We start from the raw sequence: 18,072 nt of genomic DNA, 5'->3' as shown, positions 1-18,072 counted from the left end.
CAATTGTTTTGTGCTTATTTACTACGGTGATAGCTCTGGGAAAGAAGCTATCCCTGAATCTGTTTGTCCTGGTTTTATGTGACCTGTACCGTCGGCCTGACGGTAATAGTTCAAACAGTTGATTACTGGGGTGAGAGTGGTCCTTGATGATATTGCCAGCTCTGCTGAGGTACCGAGAGTTTGCAATGGCCTCCAGGCTGGGCAGAGAGCAGCCAGTGATCTTCTGGGCTGTGTTGATGACCCTCTGCAGTACTTTCCTGTCTGCAGCTGAGCACCCTGCATACCATGTTGTTATGCCGTACGTTAGGATGCTCTCTATGGTGGCTCTGTAAAATGTCACCAGCAGCCTCTCCTCCAGGTTGTTCCTCCTGAGCACTCTCAGAAAGTGGAGACGCTGCTGGGCCTTTTTAACCACCGCTGTAGTATTTGCAGTCCAGGAGAGGTCATCAGAGATCTGCACGCCCAGAAACCTCATGGAGTGTACCCTCTCCACACAGCTCAATGTAAAGTGGGGCCGGGTCTGCTCTGTTCGCTCAGTAGGCAGCAGGTGTCTCATGCTAAACCCACTCAAGAATAGGTTGTACACTGCGGTGGCCGTGTGCGTGATAGCATTACTAGACGCGCGCTCACCATGCAGGGACAAGTCACTATGTGTTACGGCGCTGACGCTGTAGGCAGGTCGCGTGATAGGTGTGGAAATTATCTGTAAGAGATTGAGATAAATAATACCACCAGCATACTTAACACGATGATAGCCGCGCACAGGGTTGTAGGTTCGAGGTGCACAGACGCCGCCATGTATCAATGCACCGGTTGTTGTTTGTCTTATCGACCCATTACATTCGGTATGAGGATGATATGTGTGTGAGTGGCCTAGGAATTCTTACTTCAGCAAAAAAGTGCCACATAGCTCTATTCTGATTTGGGTCAGCTATGCGTTTGAGCATTCATCATGTATGAGTTAAGCACGTCATAAACAGTACCAACAGCCATATCGACATATAAGCGCATCTCTTCAGCTAACTCCTTCATAATACTAAATACCCTATATACAGCATGTAGTAGGCCAAAGCCTCTTATGAACTGACTCTCTGAACAGGCTCTTTCATAGATCCTAGCCTCTTCGATTACTGGACATTTGTTTAGGCCGTCAGACTCAGACTTACACAGAAAATCTACATGCCTTTCGTTCGTTGAGGTAAAGCCATTAACCCATTGAGAAGACAGTCACACAGACCCTGGAAGACAGTTAAAAAGAAAAAAAACAACAACTGTAGTGGTGTGTCTAAGATCCTCAGTGTCTCTCAAAGCGTACATTGAAGGTGCCTGGAAAAACCATAAGGTCCCACCGGAGTGTGTCCTTCGTGGCTGGAATTCTTGGAGAGCTTTGAATAGTTTTGGACACATCAGAAGATTAGTTTGAGTTTTTTTCAGTTTTCCAAAACATGCAGTGTGGAAAGTTTTCCGCTTGTTAATTAGTGTCTGATGACAAACAGCTATAACAAACATGTTAAATCTACCACAAAGATGGCAGTTAATAATAATAATACCATTCTCATTAATCTAGATTCATTATATTGAGAAGATCTATTTTGGATTTTGTGACAAATGATTTTTTTTAAAAGACATGAAAGGTATTATTTAGAGCTGGATGGGCATCAAGTCAAATCTGGAACACTTAAGATGGTATCTATTCTAAATGGGTGCTCCATTAAACTTGCCAGGAAACAAGGAATAAAACATTAGACTAAGATTCATCTTTAGCCTAAAATATGTCTCACCAGAATGAGGCTCCATAAAAAATCACGTTTACAATATGGGACAACGAGAGAAAGTAAGAGAATCTAGATGCGATTATGAGATCCTCACCCGCGCATAACATAACGATTGGGCGACGCAAAAGAGACATCCACAAGCCATAATCTGGACGGATCACTACATATGTCCTCAAATGATAGACATTTCTAAACATCACATCACACCCACAGAGATGAAACAGCTCAGCACTCCCCATACTATACAATCATTTTAATTTTATAGTTTGTGTATACTCAATAAAGGAAAATTGTTTCTATGTGGTTATGCCAGTCTATTGAGAACAAGGCAAGTGAAAAGGTAAAGGAGGGGGTACATGCATGGCAAATAAAAAACTGCAGCAGTTAAAATTGAATTTGTATTCACCAGGAAGTGGGTTAACCCAGTTAAAAGTCAGGGAATCCAATAGCACCGACTGATATGTGATGTCGAGACAATCTCCTTTGGGGAGCTAAGGCGCTTGGCTCATATGCTGCCTACCCGGGCTCAGAGCGTGTTTTCAGGTAATAATAATACATCATATTGCTTAACGGCATATTTATGTAAGAACTCAGCGCGAGGAGCCTTCTGGAGTGCACTGGTGTTGTTCTTTGAAATCACCTCCTTCAGATATGTGCCACTCGCAGTTGTTATGTTTTCTCTTCCTTATCAGTTTTGCCGAAATGGAAAATTCTATTACAGAGCGTATTTGGTTTGTCACAGTCAGATGCCTTCTCCTCAGGTTGCATTTTGCGGGGGGCGCAGGCATTTTCCCCTAGATTTCTCCTTTTTAAGAGACAGCGCAACTGTGTTTGTGTGCATCTGCGGCTCTGCCGCCGCCCGCTTCTTTGTATGCTAAAGAAGAAAGGCATGTTTTTTCCATCAAAAAAAAAAACAGAGTGGGAAAATGACAAATCTCCCCGTCTTTGTTATTGGAATATATTGACTGCCCTTGGTTCATTGACTTTTTATTACAGGAGGTAGCACAACTGTCAGCAAATAGGGAAAAAATTGTTTCAGCCATTTGCTTTGGAACATTTGAAGCTTATAATTTTTGTACTCCACGTACGCACAGTTTTTTTTGTGTGTGTGTCAGCAGCAAGCATGTTTTTGCTGTGTGTGTGTATGTGGATTTGAGTGTAGGAGGTGCAGCTGTAAGCACTGATGATGGTGTTCACAATATAAAAAAAAAAGGAGGAGGAAGAGGAAGAACTGGAGACAGGGAGAAAAGATAGAAGGAGGGAGGGGTAGACTAAAGCAGAGAGAGACAGAGAGCCAGACAGAGAGGTGGTTTCGGTCTACCAGGAGCACACAGCTCTAGCCGCCAGCATTGTGTCAGTGGTGGTCCCCTCATCCAGTCTGCTGCAGCATCTGCCACAGAGGCACCAGGCTGAGCGAGACCCAGATCCTTTCACGGCCCTATCTCAGGACCAGAGCCCCATCAACTTGCCTTCTCCTCGAGGCCCAGCTGTCTTGCTCAGCTCTTCCCGCCCCATACCTCTCTCTGTCTTCACACCAAGCCATGTTAATAACCCTGAATCAGAACCCGCGGGCTTGTATCACTTCTTTTCATGCAGCCTCAGCTCCCTCCAGCCCCATTCCCTCATATTCCACTGCTACAAAAACCATCCTTAGCCTCTGAAGACCCCCAACCTCATATCTATCATCCGTCCTCTTGCAATCCAAATACCGAATCATCCCAACCTACATCCATACAGAGCTGTATAAGAGTAAATTCTGTGCTATAAATGAAAGTCTAAGTCATATAAGCAGAGCAATTGTGACGAAGAATTGCAAACATGCAAACAACACGTCTGCATGTTTGTTATGCATAACTTGTAGATTTTTGACTGGGAAAAGAGTAACAGGAAGTGATGCCTTTTTAAAAATTCAACAATGCCATCATCAATGTTCACCAGTAACTATGAAGTCATAGCAAGTGTCCAGTATGGCTGAACAGGCACAACAAAGAGATCTGACCTCCAGGAACTGAAAACCTGATGCTACTTGGAAATTACATCAGTATGCAAGTGATAACAAGGACGTGGAAGCAACGTGAATAAAACCTGCATGCTTAGAGTAACGAGGTGCAGCGTGACCCCCGTTCAACATTCAGTACATTTTAGATTTTTTTTACAGATAAAAAAAAAGAAAAAGAAAGACTGTTCTGTAGCTATTTCATTAGCTACACACTTCAATTATTCTGAGCTACTGTCTCAGCCGTCAATAGCCCATAAAATGGTAAGAATGATTAACTTGTCAGTTAATTAATAACAAGTGAGATCACCTCGCAGGCACTTTGATGTGTGCACTTTTTTTTTCACCTGCTGCTCCCACTTCATTCCTCTTTTCCACCTCAGTCTCTGATTTACACCAGCTTTATTTGTTCATATTACAAGCACCAAATAAATGCAGCAGTGAAACAGCTGTTGCTGTAGTGTGCCTCTAGTAAGAGCAAACCATAACAACAAACAAGTGAAGTCGCTTTCAGTGAATATTTTCTTACTGTTTTAGTTCTCCGGTGTTGAGAGCCACCTCGAGGACCTATAACCTTTAACCCCAGGTCCGACCTGTTCCTTTTCCCCTGGATCACTCAGTCATTGCTCTGTCCCTTCCTCCCCATTCCCTTCCCATTACCCCACAACAAACATTCTCCTCGAGCCCTATCTCCATTTAAAGCCCTTTCTCTCTTCCTGCTGGGGCTGGAGAGGGGCTGAAGCTGCAGCATCTCCCCATCCGTTAGCCAGGAGCCAGAGATCCCAGCCAGACATGCCATCTGATACAAGTCTATCATAATGAAGGTCCAGCATGGGGCTAAATGAGTTTCCACCTCAGCCGCGCAAGGGGCTAATGACAAAACAGCCTCCCTGTGCTCCTTGGCCTGCCGCTAGCTTTAATCAGGGCATATGGCACTTGCCTAAACTGCTTGCCTATGAGGAAAGAAGAAAAGAGGAGTGGAGAGGATTTGGGAGAATGCAGAAGGGAGAACCTTGAGAAAGCGCTGAGGAGATGAAGAAAAAGACAAGGAGAAGGCGAAGAGTTTGCCAAGACATTTTGAAAGTTTACACTGCTGCGTTTTACCTGAAACAATGCAATAAGTCCAGCGTATTATATACAGCAAAGTTGACAGCAGACGTCTTTTTAGCTATTTTAAGACATACTCCCGGTTACAAAGGCAGGCCTTTCTGGCTGTCTGATGCAGAGTGGAACTCGCTAATAGCTTCCATAGATTTATATTAATTTGCAGGATTTAATGTGCCTTAAATGGCAGATGATCAACAAGGAAAAACAAAAGTGTATTAGTGCCCCGGTGGCATAAAAAGAGTGTGGAAGGGGGTGGGAGCTTAACAAATAGGCTACTCCATTTCATAGCCCACTTTATGGCTCCCCAACCTATCCAAATTAGCTTAAAGGATTGATAATTCTTTACTAATATAAAACTGTTACTGAGCCCTAAACTGTGACTTGCCCTTTTTAGGTTTTTTCAAACACTAAATAGAGGGCTTGGTTGTGGAAATTAAATTGAAATCGCATAACAAGGCTTCCTTTTAATTTGATTAATTCTTTGTTGTTGTTTTAGATCCCTCGCAAAGACACCCATGACGTTTCGAGGTTATTTGTTCCACTGTCTAATGACAATTTTCTTGCACAATAACAGCAGTTAAAGAGCTGCCTCAGAGCGAGTTTTTTTTTTCTACTTGAAATCACAGACAAGGCTAAGCCAAAGGGGGACTAATAAACCTCACTCTTAATTCCACTGTGAGGCTACTGCTGTGACTGCTTACACTACAACTTCCCCAGAGCCCTAATTGTTTAGAGAAGGATGATCAAAACTTCATTTAGCCTTCTTGGCTCAGCTTTGGAGGCAATGGTCATTTTAAAATAAATATATGGTGGTATGTGTAAGAGACCATTGTGAACAGCTGACTGATGACCTCTCCGTTTCCAATCTCAAGCCTATTAAAGTTTCAGCAAATGTAATAGATGTAGCTGTGGATGTTTTTACACTTGAAGAATTTTAATCATTTCAAATCATTTCTCACTGCGTGCACAAAGCAGCTCATTCTACCTCAGTTACTGTGAACATGTTTAAAATGAATTCGAGTGCTTAGAAGATTTTGGTTCCATTTTAAGCTGGTGTACTGTAGGATCTATTTTGGCAGGAAGAGGGGAAAAAAACAGAAGTCAGGCTGTACCAGGCTGTACTCAGCATGGAGAAAATGAACCTCCGAAACCCATGCTGACAGTTTTGGACCCTACTGTTCCTGATTTCAACAGCACCATAACCAGTCTTGGCAAACAACAAGCCCCCGGTACAAATTAGCCAGCCATCAGCAGGGTGCAAGGATTGCTTTTCCATGACAGGGAAAAGACAGAGGAAGGCTGAGTTTATCTAGGCAAAGGCCTCCACAGACAGTTTCTTGGACTTCCTACTGAAGCCTCCAGTTGTTTCTGCTGCGTTCCTTTCCCTGCTCTCTGATATATCTCTTCCTCAATCTCTCACTCGCACAATCCTTCCTCACTCCAAAGAGTGTCGCCCAGGTTTCCCCTCAGAGTGGGGTGATTGCTTGCAGCTGGGGTGCATTGAGAACATTTTAATATTATGCAGAAGATTAGAGCAAACTAACTACATTATTCTCCAATTACACTCATTTCATCCAACTGATGTCTTTATATCCTTCCCCTCGCCTCGATTAGCCTAATGTGAAAATGGAATGGGGGAATGCGCTTAGGACTGTACCGATTGTTCCTCGGTTGCCTATTATTTCAGAGCACCATTAAAAGGGAGGCGTCTTTTATAGTGACTGTAAATAAAACGATTAGGGGCAGATCCAGCCGGGTGCTGAGGAAGATTTCATTTCAGGGATCTGCTTATCAACGTTCTTGGAGGGTTTGGAAGGATTGCGAGAGCCCGCCACAGACGAGAAGCTACCTTCCCCCACCTTCATCCCACAACGGCTCTCTGTCTCTCTGAATCCGCATTACAGTAGCAAATCTCACACTCGCTTTGCATCCTTGTCATAAAATAAATAAATCAATTACATTCCCGCACACATACGCGGCTTCTATCTAACACGAGTTCAAATCGTTTCGTTTCACATTGCCTGTAAGCCTGCTTAATATCCCGCCAAGCATGCCCAAATTATTAGAAAGTACACAAGTGACAATTGTCAGCCAATGTTGGTGATCTGCACGCGCGGATATAAAAAAATATGCTGTCTGCCTCTGCCATCTAATCAGTTGATAGAAAAGTAAATCCAGACATATCACTAAGAAAATACAAATACTAGCAGCTGGGTGTTACCTGCTGCTGGTCCCCAGGTTCCCTGCATGGTCTTGATGGTGGAGCTGAGCTCTGCCTCCATCTCTTTTTCAAAATCATCCTCGCTGGATGACTCGCTCTCCCCAGTTAGATACTCTCTGATCAGCTTCTTTTTCTGGTCCGGAGTCCCGTTCAGGAGCACGTCCAGCTCATCCTCCGAACTGAAACAGAGAGAAAGTTTTCAGGGAAAAAACAAAAAACACAGACTCCCAAACCCAGAAGATTAAGAAATTGAAGTAAACATTCATATGTTATTCTGCACATGTGACATTATATCATGTAGTGGTATCGTATAGTATTTAAAAGACCAAATAATTAAGCACTTAATTTGAAAACCAAGAATCCACGTCGAAACTGTCGCTTTAAGCTTAGCTCAAAACCAAAATAAGTTGCCTGTACTCACTACATCCATCGGTACATACATATTGCTGCTTTAATAATGAATAAACTTCAGATCTTCAGGTAGACAAGTTCTTTTGAACACATCAAGACATCGCAAGACATCACTTATAACTATTAATAATTATGACTTCTTGCTTAATTTTCTCCAATTTAGCGCCATAATAATAAATCCAGAATATTCTTGGCTAATTAGGGCAATAATAAGCATCTACACTCGTGTATTTTATTTTCTTCTCACCCGCTTTCCTGCAACATTTAGACTTATAAAAATCTGCCGCCTTTCTATAAACATAATTAAGCATTAACATCCATGTCACGTTAAAATAAATTCACCGTAAAGAGGGGCTCAGCGCAGTCTCCCTGCTATTCTAGTTTGTTTACATGTTAGCTCCCAGCTAGCTATCTGCACTTTAGCCTCCCAAAGCCAAAGCTGCGCTGGCCCCTAAAAATAAACACCCGTGTTATCCTCGCACCTGCTGGCGGCCCGCTCTTCGTCGCTCGGCTCTTCGATCTCATATGACTCAAAGTCTTGTGCTTGACCTAGCTTATTCATGTTAAATGTTAGAGGAGCTTTAATTACAATAGCATGAGGTGCTGATAAGTTAGCTACAACACGCCAAATTGCTTTTTCCGTTTCCGCTTCTTCTTCGTTTGTGTTTAATAAGGGTTGGTAAGCGTATACTAAAGTCTATTACCGCCCTCAACTGGGCTGGAGTGTGGGACAGGCGCTTAGGGAGGAATATAACAAAAGGATGAAAAAAAAACCTGCTTTTTGTTATAAAGTTGTATATATCCCCAACAGTGTCACCAGCAAAGCACCCCCACACTATCCCACCTCCTCCTCCATGCTTGTAGAGACCATCCGTTCACCTTTTCTGCGTCACACAAAGACGGAAGCATCTCAATTTGGACTCATCAGACAAAAGCACAAATTTCCACTGGTCTAATGCCCATTCCTTGTTTTTCCTAGCTCCAAACAAATCTCTGTTTGTTGCTTTTCCTTGGTAGTGATTTCTTAGCAGCTATTTGACCATAAAGGACTGATTAGCACAGATGTGTCTGCTATTGGAACCCTCTTTCTGAACTTAAGTAATAATGGACTGTGATTTCTCTTTACTTAGGTGACTGCTTCTTGTAATAATATGGAATAAGGTTGTCAGCTGTGTGCCAACCTGACTTCTGCACAAACGCAACTGATGGTTTCAACCCCATTAAGCAGGCATAGTTGGTGCTGTGGGAAGCATTAAAATCTCACACTCCAAGCCCCGCATCATCACAAAAAGAAATTTAAAGAGTTTTCAGTGAGCAAGCTTTTCTTCATAACTTCTTCAGTTTTAACTGGTGTCGTATTACATTGATTGACAATGTCGATTTAGCTTGGAAATATTTCCAGAGAGTTTTATCTGCTTTGTGGACAAACATGCACCCTTTTGTCAGGTCAGTTAAAGGTCGGGTGGGCCCCTGGTTCAGTTCTGAACTGGCTGGTCTCCTACATGAGAGAAACCAGGCCTGGGCAGCTGTGAGGTCAGATTCTGATGGTGATTGGCCACTTTTTCATCAGCTGCAGAAAGGTCAACTGTGACTACTTATTGACTTTAACCACTGACACTCGAAATGACCCTAGGTGGTGAGGTTTTGGCAAGCTATAAAGTCTCTCTGTCAGCTCTCATTCCACAGAGCTACCTCCTCACTTAATTATTAACTCCACTCCTGTGTCAGACAAAACCAAAACTCTCAATTGTTGTAGCAAACACTTTGTTGCTTCTTATTCTGTGTAGCACATACATATACAACTCTGCTGGCAGTTCCTCAGTTACTAATACTTTTTCCTTTACACCCTTTATGGTAGAGGAGGTATGTATCTGCTCAAGGCATTTCCATTGAAACTGAGGGGTCATACAAATACCTAGGCATTGTGATTGATGACAATCTTTCCTTTAAGCTATGCATTGACCACCTAATAAAGAAACTGAGGGTGAAGCTGGGGTTCTTTTTCAGAAACAGATCATGTTTCTCTTTCACGGCAGGGAAAGGACTTGTTGCTGCCACTTTTTTACCCCTCCTGGATTACGGTGATATAATTTACATGAATGCCTGTGCTCATCTGTTGGATTCTGTCTATCATGGGGCATTAAGATTTATAACTGGCCAGAAACCTTTAACACACCACTGTACTTTATATTCTCTTGTTGACTGGTCCTCATTGGCTTTACGTTGGACGGTTCATTGGTATCACTTTATGTATAACTCTATTTCTGGTTTACTGCCCTCTTATTTATCAGAGTGCATGTTACACAAACAGTTTAGTCATAGACTGCGGTCTCAGGACATCATTACGTTCATTGTTCCACCAGTTCATACAGAGCATGGAAAGAAGGTGTTCTCCTTTTCTGCCCTGTCTTCACATTATTGAAGGATTTGAAGCTCTCTCAACTGATTCCACTTGCAGACTTTAAAAGACGAACTAATGTTTTTGTGAAATCATCACTGGGAACTTGTTCTTGCCTTTGATATGACTGTGTACATTAGACACGTTTAGCTATTTTATTGTTTCTGTTGTTGTTGTAAGTTTAATATTTTTGTCTGGAACAGGTCTTGCTTCTAAATGACACATTGAGTCTCAGTGGGTCTACCTGTATAATAAAGGTTTATTAAAAATAAAAATGTAAGCACAATATTGAGTTTTTAAATGATTTCATTCATTCAGAAAAAACAAAAAGCCACCCTAATGTACCCAGCCCTGTATCAAAAAGTAATTGGTGTGAGGCTGCTTTGATGTTTGATGACCTGGACAATTTGTCGTAATTCATGGAACCATGAATTCTGCTCTCTGCCACAAAATCCTGAAGGAAAATAGCTAGCCACTAGCTCGTACCTTGAAGCTCAAGCACACTCAGGTTATGTAGGAGCACAATGATCTGAAACACACCATCAACTTCACCTCTGAAAAAAAGGTTGTCGAATGGCCTCATCAAAGTCAGAGCAGTTTTAGACGCATGACCTTAAACAGAAAACCCTTCAATGTGGCTGAAGTAGAACAATTCTGGAAAAAAGAGTTGGCCAAAATTCCTCTACAGCTTTGTGAAAGACTCATTGCCAGTTATTACAAATGTCTGATTGCAGTTCTCGCTGCCAAGGGTGGCACAACCAGTTATTCTGTTTAGGTGGTAATTACTTTTTCACACAGGCTTGGATATGTTTTTTTCCTTAGTAACTGAAATCATCATTTCAAAACTGCAGTTTGTATCAACTGCGTTTTATCTTTGTCTAATATTACAATTTATTGGATGACCAGAAACATTTAAGGTGTGACAAATACACAAAAACTAAAAACTTCTTCACAGCACTGTATATTACCTTATAACATTTGTGCACTCAAACAATTTTTTCCCCCAGGTGATGAAATAAATTAACAGTTTGTTTCATTGGTTGAAATGGTCATTTCAAGAGTATTTCATGTAAGAAAGCCATGAATGCTGACTGCATCACTGATACTGGAGGTGATTCTCAGGAGCCAGGTTTTGATGGTGACGCTGGCATGTAGGCCGCACATCCACAGTAAAGCACTGGCTTCATTAATGCAGTTTGTGCACCATCTTTAGTCGTCAGAGGACATACTGGAGGATCTCTCGACACCTGTCTCTTCTCTGTTTTGATATTGTGCATTAAAGCTTTGGTAAGCATTGGTGAAATATGCCGTGATAACATTTCAGCAGAGTTTTATGGATGGCATGGTGAACTGTGTCCACAGACAGTGATTTCTGTGATTTCAGTGACAGAATCATGCCTGTTTTTAATGCATGTGAGATACCACCTAATGCCACTTGAAATCCCCAAAATCATCACCCAGTGTTGATTGTTGACCTTGCACACAGATTTCTACAGATCTAGTGATGATATAATACACTTTATGAGATATTCTTTTGAGATAAGTCTTTTTTTGTTGGAGAGCATTATTCTGAAGTTGTTCCATTTTTGGGGATGCTTTTTTTTTTGCAGTTGAGTGAAGCTCTGCCAATCTTTACTTCTGAGAAACCCTGCCTCTCTGAGATCCTTCTTTTATACCCAACCACATTACTGACCTGTTGTCATTTAACATAAATGACAGCAAAACGTTCCTCGAGCTGTTTCTTTGTAGTACTACTTACTTTTCCAACCTATTCTTGCTCTTTCCTAACATTTTTGTTTCAGTTGAAAATGAATAGTTTTTTTTCTAAATAGTTAAATGTGAATTGTCAATAAAATGTGGATTTTTAAGATTTACAGATCATTCTGTCTTTATTTATATTTTACACAGTGTGCTAGTGTTTTTGGAAGTGGGGATGTATTTTCTTAGGTGATTAGAGATCGTCCACTATTGCTGAAGGAGAGCCCGACCCAACAAGACACTACAAAGTGGTTGATATTTACAAAATACAAGTAGACATGGTCGTGTTTTTTGTCTTGCCAGATGAAAGATGCTTATAAAAGACAGAAGAGAACTGCAGGAGCAAGAGCCTTACATGCAGAGACCATAGATTTAAAGAATGTGAGATAGAGATGGAGCCGCCACTAGATGGAGCCAAAAGATCAGACATGTTGTTTCAGATGCTCAGGACAGATGCGCTGATGAAGGCCGACACCATGAGGTGCTATTAGGAAGGCGGATTTAATACACAAATGCATCCATCCATCTGTCCTCTTGCGCTTGTCCTGGTCCCTACTCCTTTAGTTTTTCCCATTTTTGAATTACTGATGAAACTGTGTGCAGGGTGATGCTGCTTAAATAGTATGCTGTGTGAGATTTAGTAGTTTGATAGCCTGAGTTGATCTACTGAGACTGCAGCTTAATTTTGTGGCCTGTTTGGACTAATAGTATGTTTAAGTTTCCACAGTACTCAGTAATTCTAAAATGAGTGTAAATTAAATATCTAAAATCAGTGGTTAATTAATTTCAATAATTTAACCATTATGAAAATATGCTTGGTTTATACAGAATATATATCAATTAGTTACATTTAATCCAACAAGATTAAATAAATTTTAACATTTTACATGATTTTATGTAACAAAACATGTAATCAAATGATCTAAAGTCAAGGTTTTGGGCATAAATATTTTTTTTTCTGTTTTCATGCATCTGACTGAGCATGAAGACATATGGCCAACCTGAAATCTGATCACATCACTACCAAATCAGTACATCAATTTCAATTCTTTTTTATTTATTATCCATCCATTATTTTTAACTACTCATCATGGGTCACCAGTCCTGCACAGGGCTAACGCAGAGAAACAGACAACCGTTCACTCTGGCATCCAAAACAACAAAACAAAAACAAAAACAAATGAACCCATAACACACTGTTTTTGTGTCTAACTGTATTGTTATCTCATCATCTGGTTAAGTCAGTCTGAGCACAAATGTTTGAGCCATCTTTGGGCCAAAACGGCTCAAATATGCTTGATTTGTAAGAAGGCTGTCTTAGATATGCCAGGTTCCATAAATGAACAACTCGACATCTGGGTAAAGGAATGCACTTTCTAAATTGTGGTAACATTGCCTGTGACATTAAACTTTAACAAGACTGACAGGTTTACTTTAAAATGCTATTTGCTACTCGAACTGAATTAAATGCCTTGAAAGCACAACTACTCGATTTCATTTCAGTTTTATTCATATAGCACCAAATTACAGCAACAGTCAACTTGAGGTGCTTTATGTTGTGAGATGAAGACGCTACAATAATACAGACAAAAACCCCAACCATCACACAACCCCCCATGAGTAAGCACTTGGTGACAGTGGTTAGGAAGAAATCCATTTTAATAGGAAGTAACCTCCAGCTTAATTAACAAGACTCAAAGAGGGACAGCCTACTGATGTGAGCAGTAAGGGGTGACAACAAAACTGATTTTGGTTTGCAGGCACCAGCCAGAAAACACTCCAAATGCCATTATGCAAATATCATGCATTGTTTTGCTGTGTATTCAAATGGTTTCTCAACAGATGAAATCATGTTAAGGCAAGAGATTATTTTTTGCCAGAGTTATACTGTCAAGTTATAATAAATAGAACTGTAATCTGTAGCAATTACTGAGAAACATGCTATTTAATTACAGATTTTGAAAAAAAAATCTAGGAACCATCCATGTGTACTGGCCTAATAATCTCTGAGAGTGCCAAACAGGCAGGCAGCTGACACCAGCAAGACAGGAAGCCATGATGTCAGACATGACTGACTATTAGTGCTGTTCTAATGAGCTGTTTTCTTTATCCAATCGGTAAAAGGCTCTGTTACTGTACAGAGTAATGCTTGTTCACCAGCATGTTAAACGTGAGGTAACATCCAGAGAATGGCTGAACACTAATTCTCCCTTCCAAAAAACAGCACTTTAACAAACATATTGAGGTAATAATGTAATAATGTGTGTGGCTCATTTATTGAATTCGCTGTAGTTACATGTACATTACGGTGCACAGATTGTAGTGCTTTGGTGGAAGTAAGCAACAACTTTTTCACACAACTTTTTTAGATCTAAGATACTTTGAACTACGAGACATTTTCACTGTTACTCAAGGTGATAACAACAGAGCAGCAATAGCTGTATTTTTTATGAGTACTCAGTGACAATATTTCACTTTGCAAAAAATCAAAGGCTTCTGAACTGATCCCTTTGGTGGGACCGTTTCAGCCTCTGGCATGACTGACACTTCGAATCTAAAGGCCATAGAAGAAGCTTTATGTGCACATTTCATGCCTTATTTATTTCTTGGTTGTCCCTTTCTGAGCCTGGGTGCTTGCTCAAAATAAAGCACTGCTCTAATTTTGTAGATTATATGTTGTAATCGCTAATCAAATATTTTCAGTCAAACTACACTGATGAAAATAGTTCCATCATTATTATATTTTTGAGAGGGTAACAAGCAAAGTCAGGTTTTTCTCATTTGTGACCATCACAAAACGACTGAGACCCATGCATCTATGACTCCACTTGCTTGTTTTGAGTCATTATGGAATATTGTCATCATATTCAAAATTTGTCATGATCGGCCATGACAGAGCATGACCAGTAACTGTTATGATGACTTTGCTGTTTGACAGCAGACACTTTTTTTCAGTGTCTGCTTCTGTGTTTATCTTTATTAAAAACAGTCAGCAACAGCAACAGAAGCATAAAAGACAGGAAGTCCATGCAGATCTTCACAGTTACTTTGCTGGATTTAGGAGAGGGCACGAGGAACCAGTACAGCAGCGAATTCTGTAGAAATGCAATACACCAACCCAAAAGTTATAGAGCGCCGCTAACTAAAGCAGGAAATTAAAAATGTGATAAAAAGCACCAATGATTGTCACAATACAAGAATCAATAGAATACCATACAGAAAATGCACTGAGAATGTAAAAGATAAGCCAATAAACTTTGTTTTCAGAAGGGGAAAAGAAGCAAACCTGAGATCTCCCACAAAGCTCTACATCCAGGCTCTGACTGCAGACAGGACTGGAAGATATCAGGTTGCACTCAGATGAAAACAATGCAAACCTATGTCTCTGCTCAGATCCCGAGTGTTTAGAAAAGAAGGGAGACCAAACGCAGTTTTTCAATAAAACACAGTAAAGAAAACAAGCAATATTATAAGACTGTGTGGAAGTCATTGTATTGATTTCTGTGCGCTTGCTAGATGAATGAATGTGAAACAAAATAAAGACAACAAACTGTAATTCAGACAGCCAGGGAAAGAGACCTGCCAGTTCCTCTGGGAGAGGACCAGCCAGGCCTGCTTTATAGTCAGGTGTGCTGCAGCCCTAAGAAAGAAAGTTATAGGCAAATAGAAGAAGCACGAGTAATCAGTGATATTCCCACCCACAAGACATGATTCCTTCAACAAAACAACAAAGTACCCTGAACTCTTCATGTTACGAGTGCTAGACCATTTAATACTTTAAGTGGCTTAGAGGTTTTAGACGTGCCAGTCTTAACTACACCCCCAGTGCCAAACGCCTCCCCAGACCATCGAACCTTAGCAGCCATGGCACCCAAGTGCAGTTTAAAAACAATAAAACACTGTTGTCATTTCCTTTAATATAGCAGATGGTTAAATTGTCAGGCTGCAGAAACAGAACATTAAAAAAAGGTGAGTTATGGCTAGAAAATGTGAGCGCACTTTATATCTTATCAACAAAACACCCGATGTGACGGCTTTGTATGTTACGTTTATGTATCACAACCTTTGGGCTGCTGTTTTAATGTGGTCACACATCACTGATTCAAACCCACCTGGAGTCAGAGCTACGATAAATGACCAGATCATCAGTTTGGTTCCAGACACTTTGTGCCTCAATCTCATCTGGACAGATTTTAGATCCATTCACAGTCTTATTTTGTTGTTACATAGTCTGTAATTGCAACAAATTGCAATTCTACATTCATTAAACACTTGGAAAGCTACTCTGATGTTTAGTTAAATTTACCATGACTGACCCCTTACTATTAAGATTCACTCAGTTTATATTCAATCACATTCTAAATGGTTACACTGTAGAACATTAAACAATAACTGGTAACACTTTATAATACGGCCCATGATTGATGCCATAGTTCTGCTGTAATTAAATGGAATTTCAATGTACTGTATCTGAAATTACAGTGTAATTATATTTAGATGCAAATATTTAAAAGTAGGTACTAGAACAAGGGCGTAACAAGTCATGGTGTTACAGGAAATAAAGAATTAATTATGCCATAAGTAAATTGAAGTGACTAATTTTAAGTACTACATAATTTCGGTACTGTGTAATTTAGCAGAAAAACAAACATTTTCATCATAACTATACTTTTTAGGGTGCAGAATGTATTGTGGAGTAACTAAACCTTGCCTAACTTCTGGGTATTTCAGAGGAAAGGAGACACACATTCTACTGGAAGTAATTTTGAAAAAATGAAAAACCATCATGTATAGATGTCAACATAATGAATATAAAATAAAGGAAAAACTAGAAGGACACAAGTATCTGTTCTTACTCTAATAAATGCTGCTTTAAAAATAAAAAAATAAAAAAATAAAGAAAAACTAGGCAAGACTAATCTCCTCTGAAAAAATAAAGCATATTTATAATGTAAGATGTAGAAATACTGTTTGCTTTACCAAAAACTGATTTATGGGATACTTAAAATGAGTGAAAGCATAATTTGTGTCTCTTTTCCTGTAAATTGGCTGGAAGTTAGATCAGGTTAAGTCACTCCATAATCCCACCTGCTCCCCAAAAAGCACAGCGTACCAAGTAAATTAAAATTGCTGTTTTCTCCTCCTCCTGCTTTTTAAGATAAACATCTTGGTCTGTATTGACAAATATTCGTCTTTCCACTGGATTAAAATGGAGGTGCTGCTCTTTATTTACCCGTTGCCATGGTGAATCGTGGTATCGATGGCTTCCTTTCTCTGCTCATGCACGGGTTCACCTCAGGTTGAACATACTCAGAGTTGATTGAACCAACCGAAGACTCCGATCACAGAGTTGATTAACTCAGATTTTCGTTTTTAAACTCGGGCTTTGTTGAACCCGTTTGAGGGGAATAGGCCCCTGGTGCGTTAGTGAAACACGTCCTCTGCATGCATTAACACGATCTTTTCCTTTTTCCCATATTTTTCTAGACTACAATAAGAGATTTGCAGGAGAAAAACTGTGTGTGTGAGTGTGTTTAAACCTATGTATCTGGCCTCCTTTGCCTCTGCTCACTGTTTGTGTGTTTATATCTTCCTCTGTTTTTGTTTGTCTGCCTGTGTGTGCTGTTTGTTTTGTGTCTTTTTCCCCGAGTTTGTCCTTTAATGTGTCTTTCTGTTGCGTGACTGTGTATCAGAGTGTATGTGTGTGTGCGCGGAGCTGCTGGGTGACATTTTCCATTGCAGGTGTGACATCTCTGCTCCCCTGACAGCCTCTTCTCCGACACACACTAAACAACTCCTCGCTGATTTTACCTGCCTCCCCCCCTCCAGCCCCTCCACACACACACACACACACCTTATCGTCCACCTCTGTCTCAGCACTGCTGCTCGACAAGCTAATTTAGCCAATTACACACAGGTGTGATGCTAATTTCCCCGAGCTGGCAGCCAGCTCCTGGAGGAGGTAAAAAATAACATAATTACACCCATCTGTCCCCCTGCAGGCAGGCAGGCTCTCCCACTGGGTGTCGGCTCCACCGCCATTACAAAACACACACAGGAGAGGGAAAAAAAGCCACACTGTTGGCTTTGATAATAGGGGAGAAGACAATGGACAATGTGTGTGTGTGTGGAGGAATCCAGGCTGCAGCCACAGTTGCTTTTCCTCCTCTTTGTCTGAAGCTTTCAATGGATTTTCAGCGATACACAGCAATTTCCCACAAGAAAAGAAAACAGACTTTTGGTGCGGCGGGATAATTATGTGAAACTGTTTTCGAAGGCGATGGGGTTGGATGTGCCACTGTTAGGTTTTGTGTATGTGAGAGGAGAGGAGATGAGGAGGGTATTTCAAAACTGAAACACACAACAAAACGAGGTCAGAATAGACGGAGGTCTGCAGACGGTGGAG

The 18,072-nt window shown here is 40.7% G+C and overlaps 1 protein-coding gene across 1 annotated transcript in view; it reads right to left on the bottom strand.

Moving 5' to 3' along the window:
* The window catches only part of LOC102302895 (e2f-associated phosphoprotein), an 11,627-nt gene extending 3,465 nt beyond the window's left edge, over nucleotides 1–8,162 (bottom strand). The window contains exons 1-2 of the mRNA XM_005940986.2: nucleotides 7,993–8,162; nucleotides 7,100–7,278 (exon numbers count right to left, since the gene is read on the bottom strand). Coding sequence (XP_005941048.1) covers nucleotides 7,100–7,278; nucleotides 7,993–8,072 — 259 coding nt within the window. The 5' untranslated portion in view covers nucleotides 8,073–8,162. The remainder of the gene's footprint in view (nucleotides 1–7,099; nucleotides 7,279–7,992) is intronic.
* Nucleotides 8,163–18,072: the final 9,910 nt, after the last annotated feature.

This window comes from Haplochromis burtoni, unplaced genomic scaffold, assembly GCF_018398535.1.
Source record: "Haplochromis burtoni strain Fernald_Lab_line unplaced genomic scaffold, NCSU_Asbu1 Contig_285, whole genome shotgun sequence".
Classification (NCBI taxonomy): Eukaryota; Metazoa; Chordata; class Actinopteri; order Cichliformes; family Cichlidae; genus Haplochromis; species Haplochromis burtoni.
The sequence above is the reverse complement of the archived record's forward strand: the minus strand, read 5'-3'. Positions and strand labels throughout refer to the sequence as shown.